We start from the raw sequence: 12,922 nt of genomic DNA, 5'->3' as shown, positions 1-12,922 counted from the left end.
CACCTGAGGTCAGGAGTTCACAACCAGCCTGGCCAACATGGTGAAACTCCCGTCCCTACTACAAAAAAAACAAAAAAAATCAGCCAGTCGCGGTGGCCTTTGGCTGTGATGGGGAGGGGCCTGCCGGCCCGGGCGGAACCACAGGAGAGGCGAGGCGGGCGCCTGGAAGGCCTGGGCGGCCTGCGCGCACCACCGAGACGTGGGCTCCTAGAGGGGCCGGAAGCTGTCGGATAACAACTTCCGCTGGGGAAGTTTGTAGGAGTCTGGGCTACCGGCGCGGCGTAGCGGATGCAGCATCCTTGTTGAGGACGCCCTGGTGGTGAGTGCTCCCGTGTCCCCGCCGCCCCTCCGTCCCTGGGTGGTGGGCTGTCTGACCTTCTAATTCTGCGGCCGCCCCAGGGCTGTGAAACCCAGCGTGGCGGCTGCTGGGACAGACCCGGGAGGCTGCCGGTGACCCCGGCTATTCGGGGGCTATTCTTCAGCTTCTTCCGGCTCAGCCCCGTCTTGTCTCCTCGCGCCTTACACTTGCAGGTTTGTCAGGACCCGGTTGTGTATCCTCTTCAAGCTGGTTTCTCCCCGGCTGACCCCGTTCACGATCGTGACCTCAGTTATCCTTCGTAGACACTTTCCACACCTGTGTCTCCAGCCCGCACCGCTCCGGTGAGACCCAAGCGCTTGACTTAGTTGGTAACACTCAAAGCTCCCCTGCCCCAGGCTGAGCTCCTGTAACCTCTACCCCCCACCCACTGGTCCTCCCAGGCATTCCACCGCGAAGGGGAGGAGGCAGAAACCCGAGATTCACTTCTTCCCCTTTCCTGCCCACGCCCAGCCGCACAGTCAGTCACTGGTGCCTTAGCTCCATAACTGAACCATTTGCCTCCTTGCCATTCCCACCCTGTAAGTCCCAATCCTGGCTCTTCCTCTCTCACCTGAACGCCTCGCTATCTTCTCCCCACCCCCATCCTGTTGTGCTGCTTTCTCATTTGTTCATCACAGAGGATCTTTTTTAAAATGTAGCTTAGCCAGGAGAGGTGACTCCCGCCTGTAATCTCAGCACTTGGGAGGCCGAGGCAGGTGGATCATTGAGTCCAGGAGTTTGAGACCAACTTGGCCAGCATGGTGAAACCCCGTCTCTACAAAAAATATAAAAATTAGCCGGGTGTGGTGGTGCACACCTGTAATCCCAGTTACTCTGGGGAGGCTGAGGCAAGAGAATCGTTTGAACCTGGGAGGCAGAGGTTGCAGTGAGCAGAGATCGCGCCACTGCACTCCAGCCTGGGCAACAGAGCGAGACTCCATCTCATTAAAAAATAATAATAGGCCGGGCGCGGTGGCTCAAGCCTGTAATCCCAGCACTTTGGGAGGCCGAGACGGGCGGATCACGAGGTCAGGAGATCGAGACCATCCTGGCTAACACGGTGAAACCCCGTCTCTACTAAAAATACAAAAAATCTAGCCGGGCGAGGTGGCGGGCGCCTGTAGTCCCAGCTACTCGGGAGGCTGAGGCAGGAGAATGGCGTAAACCCGGGAGGCGGAGCTTGCAGTGAGCTGAGATCCGGCCACTGCACTCCAGCCCGGGCGACAGAGCGAGACTCCGCCTCAAAAAAAAAAAAAAAAAAAAAAAAAAATAATAATAATAATAATAATAATAATAATAATGAGGCCGGGCGCGGTGGCTCAAGCCTGTAATCCCAGTACTTTGGGAGGCCGAGGCGGGCGGATCACAAGGTCAGGAGATCGAGACCATCCTGGCTAACACGGTGAAACCCCGTCTCTACTAAAAAATACAAAAAAAAACTAGCCAGGCGAGGTGACGGGCGCCTATAGTCCCAGCTACTCGGGAGGCTGAGGCAGGAGAATGGCGTAAACCCGGGAGGCAGAGCTTGCAGTGAGCTGAGATCTGGCCAGTGCACTCCAGCTTGGGTGACAGAGCGAGACTCCGTCTCAAAAAAAAAAAAAAAATAATAATAATAATAATAATGAAAAATTAAAAAAATGTAGCTTAGGCCGGATGCTGTGGCTGACGCCTGTAACCCAAGCACTTTGGGAGGCCGAGGCCAGGGGATCTCTTGAGGCCAGGAGTTTGAGATCGGTCTGGGCAATATAGTGAGATCCCCTCTCTGCAAAAAATTTAAACAATTGCAGGACATGGTGGCGCATGCGCTTTTGGTTCCAGCTACTGGGGAAACTGAGGTAGGAGGATTACTTGAGCCCAGGAGGTCGAGGCTGCAGTGAGCTGTGATTGGGCTACCACACTCCAGCCTGGGTGACAGAGCAAGACCCTGCCTCAGAAAAAAAAATCCTGTGTTAATTTGCCTAGGGGGAAAAAAAGCAGCTATGACAGTATCCTTCTGTTCTCCTATATTAAACTTCTGTCACATTACACATGAAACCATGGCTCAGGATGCCTTGAATAATCTGACCTTAGCCCCTTTTCTGGCCTATCTCACGGTTCTCCCCGACTCTGCTTTCCAGGCTGGGAAGCCCAGCCCAGGTTGTAGTGCAAACACAGCTGTTTAGCTGAGGGGAGCTGGTGTTTTTGTTTTTGTTTGAGACAGAATCTTGCTGTCCCCCAGGCTGAAGTGCAGTGGCACAATCTTGGCTCACTGCAACCTCCGCCTCCCTGGTTCAAGCAGTTCTCCTGCTTCAGCCTCCTGAGTAGCCTGGCTAATTTTTTGCACTTGTAGTAGAGACGGAGTTTCACCATATTAGCCAGGCTGGTCTCGAACTCCTGACCTCAGGTGATCCACCTGCCATGGCCTCCCAAAGTGCTGAGATTACAGGCGTGAGCCACCGCACCTGGCCAGGAGCTGTTATTTTTATCACTGTGGTCATTGCTGCTTGCTAGAGGAACTCAGCAAGTCGTTTGACTGGAAAACACCACCCATGACCCATGTGGTCAATGTGCCTTTTCACGTTTCTATAGACCGTTGGATCACTCTGGTTGAAGTGTCTGTTCTAATATTTTGCCCAGTTTAAATTTTATTTTTCTTTTTTATTGATTTGTAGGAGTTACAGTTCTTTATATAAGCCCTTTGTCAGATACATGTATTGGGAATATTTTCTCTTATTCTGTGGCTTGCCTTTGTGTCTTTTTAAAAAAATTTTTTTTAAAAAATTAAACAATAGAGACAGAGGTCTCCCTGTGTTGCCCAGGCTGGACTCAAACTCCTGGCCTCAAGCAATCCTCCCGCCTTAGCTTCCCAAAGTGCTGGGATTACAGGCATGAGCTACTGCACCCAGTCTCCTTTATTTTTTTTTCTTGAGTGCCATGATAAACAAAAATGTTTAATTCTGATAAATCCAATTTGTGATTTTTTTTTTTTTTTCCTTGAGACAGAGTTTTGCTCTTGTTGCCCAGGCTGGAGTGCAACGGTGCGATCTCGGCTCACCGCAACCTCCGCCTCCCGGGTTCAAGCGAATCTCCTGCCTCAGCCTCCTGAGTAGCTGGGATGACAGGCATGTGCCACCACACCCGGCTAATTTTGTATTCTTAGTAGAGAAGGGGGCCGGGCGCGGTGGCTCAAGCCTGTAATCCTAGCACTTTGGGAGGCCGAGACGGGCGGATCACGAGGTCAGGAGATCGAGACCATCCTGGCTAACACGGTGAAACCCCGTCTCTACTAAAAAAATACAAAAAACTAGCCGGGTGAGGTGGCGGGCGCCTGTAGTCCCAGCTACTCGGGAGGCTGAGGCAGGAGAATGGCGTAAACCCGGGAGGCGGAGTTTGCAGTGAGCTGAGATCTGGCCATTGCACTCCAGCCTGGGTGACAGAGTGAGACTCCTTCTCAAAAAAAAAAAAAAAAAAAAAAAAAAAAGAGAAGGGTTTTCTCCCTTCTCGACTGAAGAGAGAGCCTGTTAGCCAGGCTGGTCTCGAACTCCCCACCTCAGGTGATCCGCCCACCTCAGCCTCCCAGAGTGCTGGGATTACAGGCGTGAGCCACTGCAGCCAGTCTGAATTTGTAATTTTTTTAAAGTGCTTTTGGGGATCCATGAAAGAAATGTTTGCCTACCCCAGTGTTGTGAAGACAGTCTCTCTGTGTCACCCAGGCTGGAGTGCAGTGGCACAATCTTGGCTCACTACAACTTCTACCTCCAATTTATGAATTTTTTTTTTTTTTTTTTTGAGATGGAGTTTTGCTGTCGTTACCCTGGCTGGAGTGCAATGGTGCGATCTCGGCTCACCGCAACCTCCACCTCCCAGGTTCAAGGGATTCCCCTGCCTCAGCCTCCCGAGTAGCTGGGATAACAGGTGCCTGCCACCATGCCTGGCTACTTTTTGTATTTTTAGTAGAGACAGGGTTTCACCATATTGGCCAGGCTGGTCTCAAACTCCCCACCTCGGGTGATCCACCCGCCTCGGCGTCCCAAAGTGCTGGGATTCTAGGCATGAGCCACCGCACCCGACCTACTTCTTTATTTGTAATCTCATGGCTTTATGTATTTTTTCTACCTCCTTGCACTGGCTCAGGCCTCCAATAAGGTGATAAAGAGAAGCAGTGGGTAGACAGCCCTGCTTGTTCTGGTCTCAGAGGGAAAGAGTTCCATAGTGGCCCATGAAGCAGGGTGTTGGTTGCAGGCTTGCCGGGATGAGGAAGTTTTCTTCTGTTCCTTGTTTGCCGAGAGTTTTTGTTGGGATTAGGTGTTGAGTTTTAACAAATGCCTTTTCCGCATCTATTGAGATAATAGCTGTTATATGGTTTTCTCCTTTATTCTGTTAACGTGGTTAGTTATGTCGTTGTCAAATGTTCGGGAAGTCATCGTGATTAAAGTTGATGCCATGCTGTTGAAAGGGTGAAAAAAAAATCTCAAGTTGAAAAGTATATTCCTGAAAACATGTAGCAGTTAATGTAGCCACCCGTGAACGTCAGAAGGAGAAAGGGAATGTCTGTGTGCCTGCTGTAGCCACCCGTGAGTGTCGGAAGGAAAAAGGGAATGTCTGTGTGCCTGCTGTAGCCACCCGTGAGCGTCGGAAGGAGAAAGGGAATGTCTGTGTGCCTGCTGTAGCCACCCGTGAGTGTCGGAAGGAAAAAGGGAATGTCTGTGTGCCTGCTGTAGCCACCCGTGAGCGTCGGAAGGAGAAAGGGAATGTCTGTGTGCCTGCCGTAGCCACCCGTGAGTGTCGGAAGGAAAAAGGAAATGTCTGTGTGCCTGCCGTAGCCACCCGTGAGTGTCGGAAGGAAAAAGGGAATGTCTGTGTGCCTGCTGTGCTGGAGGTGGAAGGGACGAGGGGCAGGGGTGAATGCCGAGGGAGCTGCCCCCTGCATTGAGTGTTGAACACAGGTGGTGGAGGGAGGCTCCTGGGCACCAGCTGCAGCTAATGGGGATCAAACCAGCTGTGTACTCTTAGGGTCCACGTCACTTGGTCATGACCGAGAATTCTTTTTATAAACTGCTGGATTTGGCTTCCTAATATTTTTTGAGAATTTGTGTTTATGAGAGTTTGGTAGGTAATTTTTTTGTCATATCTTTTTTTTTTTTTTTTTTTTTGAGACAGGGTCTCAGTCTGACACCCAGGCTGGAGTGCAGTGGCATGAGCTCAGCTCACTGCAACCTATGCCTCCCGTATTCAAGCAATACGCCCACCTCAGCCTCCTGAGTAGCTGGGACTGCGTATGTCCACCGCCACACCCCGCTCATTCTATTTTGTATAGAGACAGGTGGGGCAACTCCTGGCCTCGAACAGTCCTCCTGCCTCAGTCTCCTAGAGTGTTGGGATTATAGGCGTGAGCCACTGTGCTTGGCCCCTTGTAATATCTCTGTCAGGTTTTTGGTTTGGGTTTTGCTGGCCTCATTAAGACAGACTGGATAGTGTCTGCTCTTCCTCTGTTCACTAAATAGCTTCTAAGATCAGTACTGTGCTTCGTAGGCTTTGGTGGAGCTTACCAGGGAACCCAGCTGGGCGTGGCATTTTCCTCATGGGAAGGGTTCAGGTTACATTTCCAGTTGCCTTATCAGATGGAAGGCTGCCTGGCTTCCCTTTCGTCAGTTTCATAATCCTGTGTTTTTCGTCGAGTTTGTCCGTTTCATCTCCGTTGCTGAACCTGTTTGCGTGACTTGCTCCTGACGGCCCTTCATGATACTTCCGTGTCTGTAGGGTCTAGAGCAACATCTCCTCCCCTCCCCTGACAAGATAACCAGGCATGGGCCATCTTCCTCCAGCTGGTTCTGTCTCTTCTCGGGGCGCCTGTGGGGCCGGCCTCTTCTGCACATTGGGGCTCTGAGCTTTACTCAGGAAGGAGGCAGGACCCACTGTGGCAGGAGGGCAGTGGGAGGCCAGGGTGGTTCTTCACAGACCTGGGGTAGAAGCTGGATCTCAGTGGGCCGGGACCCTAAGGTTTAGGGGAGCTCGTGGCTTGATCTGGAGACTGAGTGAAGATTAATGGGATTTCTTGGGGCTTTTTTTTTTTTTTTTTTGAGACAGGGTCTCAGTCTGGAGTGCAGTGGGTGAAAACCTTCCCCCAGGTTTTCACTCAGGGGAAGGCTGCCAGGTGGCCTCCTCGTAGCGTACCCGAGAGCATCCTCCGGGCACAGCACTGTGGGAATGGCTGCCCGCCTGTCTCCTGAGGAGGAGCCCCAGACGCCTCAGTTGCGGTTAGACTCTCCAGTCATGTGTTTGCAGCTAAGCTGTTGGCTTTCAGCCAGCAGTGGCTGGCCCCTGTCCTCCTCTGGTGACAGGCCTGGCTTGCTGTCTGGTATTTCAGAGTTCTTGTGTGTGGCAGGTGGCACACCGCACCCAGCTGTCCCTTAAAGATATGTTGACTCCTCACCACTGCCAAGTTTCCCCACACCTGGTAGCTGTCGGTAGTTTCAGAGCAGACCCTGCATGTGCATCACTCATTTTTCCTGAATTCCCCTTGATTTGCTGAGTGGGGGCTCCTGCGGTCAGGTGGGGTGGGCATTCCTGGGCCGGCTACGCCCGCTTACATTTCTTGTCTCCGCAGATCTGCCCTCCTTGGCGCTGTGCTTCCCCAGAGGGGTGGCCTCGCTCTTCCCATGGACATGGCCCAGGTGAGCCCTGCCGCTGCCGAGCGCAGCCTCCCTTCTGCCCTGCCGGCTGCCTGAGACCCCAGCACACACGCGGGGAGGGTCTGTGGCAGCGGCTTCCCAGGCACTGTGTCCGTGTCTGCCCTTTTGCCTTCTTTCTTAAGGGGCGGGGAAAGAGAAAAGAAAATTGGGGCTGGGCGCGGTGCCTCACGCCTGTAATCCCAGCACTTTGGGAGGCTGAGACGGGTGGATCATGAGGTCAGGAGATCGAGACCATCCTGGCTAACATGGTGAAACCCCGTCTCTACTAAAAATACAAAATATTAGCCGGGCGTGGTGGCGGACGCCTGTAGTCCCAGCTACTCAGGAGACTGAGGCAGGAGAATTGCTTGAACCTGGGAGTCAGAGCTTGCAGTGAGCCGAGATCGCGCCACCGCTCCAGCCTGGTGACAGAGTGAGACTCCATCTCAAAAAAGAAAAGAAAGAAAAGAAAATTGGATTCATTGACACTAGGAGAGTAGTGGCTGTTGTAGGAAAATAGACTAGATTCTTCTAGTCCACTAGAGCTGCCGTAACCAAATACAACGCACTGGGCAGTTGACAGATGTGCACTTCCTCTGTTCTGAAGGCTGATGTCCACGATCAGAGTGCTGCAGGTCTGGTTTCTGGTGGGGCCAGTGGCCTGCTTGCAGACAGCCACTGTTGTGCTGTGTTGACTCGTGTGCGGTGAGGGAGGCGGGGGGCTCTCTGGAGTCTCCTGTGAGGACCGGGCCCATGGGTCAGGGCCCCACCCTTCTGACCTCACTTAACCTTAATCTCTTCCACAGAGGCCCATCTCCAGACACAGCCACTCGGGGCTCCGGGCTTCAGTATATGGATTTAGGGGACGCAAACAATCAGTCGACAGCGGGGCCGCCCTGATTCCCCTTCCTGCCCAGACCTGTGGGCTGAGCCTTCTTTTTCTTGGGAATGGCCATTTCGGGAGCTGTGTGTGTTGCAGGAGCCGGTGACCTTCAGGGACGTGGCCATCTACTTCTCAAGGGAGGAGTGGGCGTGTCTGGAACCCAGCCAGAGGGCACTCTACCGGGACGTGATGCTGGACAACTTTAGCAGTATGGCTGCCCTGGGTGAGCGCGGGCCGAGTGCTGGGTGAGCGCGGGGTGAGCGCGGGCCGAGTGCTGGGTGAGCGCGGGGTGAGCGCGGGCCGAGTGCTGGGTGAGCGCGGGGTGAGCGCGGGCCGAGTGCTGGGTGAGTGTGGGGTGGGCTCTGCCGCTGCCTCCGGGCCTGGCTGCTCCAGGATGGTAGTGGGGCCTTCCAGCCGAGGGGGCTCAGGAGCTGGAAGTTCTTGGCCTGTGTAGACAGAGGGGCCCCCTTGCTGTTTCTCTCAGGCTCCCTGGAGGCAGCCTCATCTTCCTTCCTCTGACCTTGCCAGGGCCTTCCGTGGGCCTTGGTGTCCAGGCCCCTCCCTTCCTGTCATCTCTGCTTCAGGGTAGCTTCTCCAGGGCCGCCCCGAGGGCTGGGCCTGCCTGTCCTCTTAGGCTAATGCAGAACTGCTCTGAGCCTCAACCCTCACTTTGTCCTCAGTACAAGTAAAACAGAACCTTTTCTCTCCTTTGAAAAGGATTTTGCAGCCCCAGACCAGACCTCGTCTCTCGCCTGGAACAGTGGGAGGAGCCGTGGGTTGAAGACCGGGAGAGACCTGAGCTCCAGGCAGTGCAGAGGGGCCACTGGCCAGGTGAGTGCTGGGTTGTCCGGGCTGGGCTGGCCCGGTCCCTGTGGCCACAGGTCCTGGGTGAGCGCTCAGCACACTGCAGTGACCGAGGCTGTGTCCTTCCCATGGGAGAGTGGACACACAGCCGCTCTCTCAGTTGGGCCTTAGAGACATAGGGGCAGCCACGCTCCTGCCCTGATGGACACTGGCCGGGGCCGGGGCTCGCAAGGCACGGTGGTGCAGGATGACGTACAGCTGCAGCTTGGGAGGGGCCTGAGGCCAGAGTGACACTTGAAGGCTGCACCCAGCCACCCAGGTCTGTCTGGCGGAGGCCGTTGGTGTAGGTGTCTGAGCTCCCTGTGATGGCCACGTGGGGCCACAGGCCTGGTACTAACTGCACGTGAGGGTCTCCAGGTACGTGGCTCTGGGTAGGAGTTTGCTCCACATCCCTGTTTGCAAAACTGGGACAGTGGCCGTGCTTCCCTCCATTAGGTGAGGGGTGCTCTTGGGGCAGTGGTCAGAGGGGGTTTGCTTTTTACTTAGATTTTCAGAGTGGGATGGAGCAGCTACGTGAGCACGAGCCCTGGGAAGTCCCTGGGCCTGTGGAGCCCCGGCTGGCGGGCGCTATGGCTCTGAGGCTGAGTGGCTGAGAATCACGTGAAGCTACCATCTTCCAGATACCCTGGCACCACCTCCCCCTGCATGAGCGGGGCTTGCCGGCGTGGACAGGGTGAAAGGACGTTCTCCTGGCCCAGTTGCTTCTGTCGACTGGCAGGCATGTGTCGGTGCTCCCTCACGTAGCAGTGCCAGGTGTCCTGCGTGTGACCAGCGCTGGGGAACCATCTGAGCTCATCTTGGTTTCCGCTGTTGATCTTTGTGGCTCATCTGTGTTTCTTTGAACGAGTTTTCCTGATCACTTATAGCCACGTGGAATGAGCTGAGTAGATAGAAGCCAGTTGACGCACACAGCAGGAGGCACTGCCTGGCCATGGGCCCTGGCTTCTGTGTAAGGGTATCTGTTCCTTCCACAGGGGCAAGGAAATCTGCAGACCCCAAGAGACACTGTGACCATCCAACTTGGGCTCATAAGAAAACCCATGTGAGGCGAGAAAGAGCCAGGGAGGGAAGCAGCTTTCGGAAGAGCTTCGGGCCGGACACGGATGACGGGCAGCTTCCCAAAGCTGCTCCAGAAAGGACAGACGCCAAGCCCACGGCTTTTGCATGTCAGATGATCACACAGTGTTGTGGCCAGCGGCCGGGCCGCAGAGAGCGCCGGAAGCAGTGCGCAATGGAGCTGTCGTTCATCTGCAGCACGTGCGGGAAGGCGCTCAGCTGCCACAGCCGGCTGCTCGCTCACCAGACGGTGCACACAGGGACCAAGGCCTTCAAGTGCCCCGAGTGCGGCCAGACCTTCCGGTGGGCTTCAAACCTGCAGCGTCACCAGAAGAACCACACGCACGAGAAGCCCTTCTGCTGCGAGGCGTGTGGGCAGGCGTTCAGCCTGAAGGACCGCCTGGCCCAGCACCGCAAGGTCCACACCGAACACAGGCCCTACTCGTGCGGCGACTGTGGGAAAGCCTTCAAGCAGAAATCCAACCTTCTCAGGCACCAGCTGGTGCACACCGGGGAGCGGCCGTTCTACTGCGCGGACTGCGGCAAGGCCTTCCGGACCAAGGAGAACCTCAGCCACCATCAGAGGGTCCACAGCGGGGAGAAGCCCTATACCTGTGCCGAGTGTGGCAAGTCCTTCCGGTGGCCCAAGGGCTTCAGCATCCACCGGAGGCTGCACCTGACAAAGAGGTTCTACGAGTGCGGCCACTGCGGAAAAGGATTCCGCCACCTGGGCTTCTTCACGCGGCATCAAAGAACTCACAGGCACGGGGAGGTGTAGGGGCCCCCGAAGCGTGGGGTGCTGTACCTGTGCGGGAGTACTGGGCCCTGAGGGAGAGCTGCAGTGAGAAGTTGCTCTTCAGCCTGGAAAATCAGCCTGAAAAGGAGCCTTCTCAGTCCTCAGAGCTCTCCAGTTCCCCGAGAAGTTTTACTGGGAAAACTGCCAGGTGGGAGAAGCGAATCCATGGGTGTGCCGGAGATGGTGGGGGCTCTGGAGATGGCAGGGGCTGCACCCCGGTGCCGGGCACCCTGGGGAAGTGCTGAGAGCATGTGCGACCACGGAGCCACATGCCAGGCCAGGCGCAGAGGTGGAGAAGCCTGCCCGGTGCTCACAGCTGTCTGGCTCAGGGACTCCACCCTGGCCCTGAGTTGCTGTCTGCTGGGCCTTTCCTTCCTGGCTCTGCACTCCATGCTTGCTGCCTGGTCTGGCTTCCCTTCCTGTCTCTGTCTTGGGCGAGGCAGCTGTGAGCATTGCACAGCGGCAAAGAGCCTCCTGCATCCTCTGCACTGGGCCATAGAAACAAGAGCCTTTGTAGTGCTGAACCTTGTTCAAGGATTAGGGAGTGGTGCTCAGCTGGTTAGGTCAGGGCCACCCCCAGTGTTGCAGGGATGGCCTCCACCCAGCTCTGTTGGTCAGAGCCTGGGTCACACACCTGAAATCGGCAGATCGAGTTGGGTCTCAGGGCAGTGAGGTGGCCATATTCACCATAGTGCATTTCGTGGGGAAGAGGTGATCTCTTGTCTTATCCAGCCAGAAATAAAAATCTGCCAGTGGTGATCCCAAGGGAAGACCCTGTGGAAATGCATCGGGGACACTGCCGTGATTCAGGTTAGCTGAATTGTTGAAGGATTTTTGCTTTTGCCTGTTTTTCTTTAAGAATTGCAGCCAGGGCCGGGCGCGGTGGCTCAAGCCTGTAATCCCAGCACTTTGGGAGGCCGAGACGGGCGGATCACGAGGTCAGGAGATCGAGACCATCCTGGCTAACACGGTGAAACCCCGTCTCTACTAAAAAATACAAAAAACTAGCCGGGCGAGGTGGCGGGCGCCTGTAGTCCCAGATACTCGGAGGCTGAGGCAGGAGAATGGCATAAACCCGGGAGGCGGAGCTTGCAGTGAGCTGAGAACCGGCCACTGCACTCCAGCCCGGGCGACAGAGCGAGACTGTCTCAAAAAAAAAAAAAAAAAAGAATTGCAGCCAGGCCAGGTGTGGTGGCTCACGCCTGAAATTCCAGCTACTCGGGAGGCTGAGGCAGGACAATCGCTTGAATCCAGGAGGTGGAGGTTGTGGTGAGCCAAGGTTGCGCCATTGCACTCCAGCCTGGGGAACAAGACTGAAGCTCCGTCTCAAAAAAAAAAAAAAAAAAAAATTCCAGCCGACACATGCACATGCAATGCTGGACTCAGAAACGAGTTTACAAGAAAGAGGGGGACCAGGAGAAGGTTGGACACACCAAGAGGAAGCCCCGAGCCGGGTCCAGCTGGAGGTGCCACCAGAAGGAACCTTTCCGCTGGAAGTCGGGCACGCAGAAAGGCCGGGCAGGCTGTGTGTGACCCTGATAGGAACAAACCAAGTGCAAAGGCACTTTTGAGACAATTGTGGAAATGTGGGCAGGGGCTGAGTCGGGCGGGTGGACTGAGTCGGGAGGGTAGGCTGTGTGGGGCGGATGGGCTGAGTCGGGTGGATGGGCTGTGAGTCGTGAGTCGGGCGGACGGGCTGTGAGTCCGACAGACAGGCTGTGAGTCAGGCGGACGGGCTGTGAGTCGGATGGGTGGGCTGTGAGTCGGGAGGGTGGGCTGTGAGTCGGGTGGGGTGAGGAATTGGCTGTTGGCGGTGATGGTGACAGGGTTACCTGAGAATCCTCACTCAGATGCATTTGGACATGTTTGTGGGGAGATGACATGGCGCCTGGGATGTGCTTTAAAATTCTAATAAAAAGGAGAAAGATACAACGGTATTGGCTAAACATAGACAGCTGTTGAAGCTGGGAGGTTGGTGTGTTTGAAAATACCCCAAATCTTTTATTTACAGCATGAATATGAGTGTTTTTGTGCTCACTGAAGATTGTAGAGAGCAGCTGGGTCATGGAGTTACAAGGCTGCCTTACCAGGACACCACAGGCAGCAGCACAGAGATCACGGGTCTGTTCTCTCCAGCTCTGCAGGCTGGAAGTCCGAGGTAGAGGTGCCAACAGGGTCCGTTTCTGGCGAGCGCCTCCTGGTTCAGAGGTGTCCTCATTTGGGGAGGGACCTTGGTGTCCTCTCTTCCTTGTGAGGGCCCAGATTCCATGGGCAGGGCCCACCCCTATGACCCCGTCGAAGCCAAATCACCTCCC

The 12,922-nt window shown here is 55.2% G+C and overlaps 1 protein-coding gene across 3 annotated transcripts; it reads left to right on the top strand.

The window, feature by feature from the left end:
* The first annotated feature begins 237 nt into the window (after window positions 1-237).
* ZNF707 (zinc finger protein 707) lies at window positions 238-11,557 on the top strand. 3 transcript variants are annotated; one of them, XM_030921719.1, is made up of 6 exons: window positions 238-319; window positions 532-660; window positions 6,945-7,011; window positions 7,815-8,114; window positions 8,609-8,722; window positions 9,730-11,557. In XM_030921719.1, the coding sequence occupies exons 4-6, from the start codon at window positions 8,081-8,083 to the stop codon at window positions 10,587-10,589; spliced, it is 1,008 nt and encodes a 335-aa protein (XP_030777579.1). In that variant the 5' UTR covers window positions 238-319; window positions 532-660; window positions 6,945-7,011; window positions 7,815-8,080; the 3' UTR covers window positions 10,590-11,557. The 3 variants fall into 3 exon arrangements, with proteins under 3 accessions (XP_030777579.1, XP_030777580.1, XP_030777578.1); XM_030921718.1 differs by having other exon boundaries at window positions 244-319; window positions 7,988-8,114; XM_030921720.1 differs by lacking the exon at window positions 6,945-7,011.
* The last annotated feature ends 1,365 nt before the right edge of the window (window positions 11,558-12,922 follow it).

Source organism: Rhinopithecus roxellana, chromosome 17 (genome assembly GCF_007565055.1).
Source record: "Rhinopithecus roxellana isolate Shanxi Qingling chromosome 17, ASM756505v1, whole genome shotgun sequence".
In the NCBI taxonomy this organism is placed as follows: domain Eukaryota; kingdom Metazoa; phylum Chordata; class Mammalia; order Primates; family Cercopithecidae; genus Rhinopithecus; species Rhinopithecus roxellana.
This window is presented reverse-complemented; position numbering and strand designations above follow the sequence as displayed.

Excerpts from the sequence above, each read along its gene's own strand:
- ZNF707 (XM_030921718.1), top strand. Across the intron at positions 8,115-8,608 it reads TAGCAGTATGGCTGCCCTGG|GATTTTGCAGCCCCAGACCA; the intron begins GTGAGCGCGGGC and ends TCCTTTGAAAAG. Across the intron at positions 8,723-9,729 it reads GCAGAGGGGCCACTGGCCAG|GGGCAAGGAAATCTGCAGAC; the intron begins GTGAGTGCTGGG and ends TTCCTTCCACAG.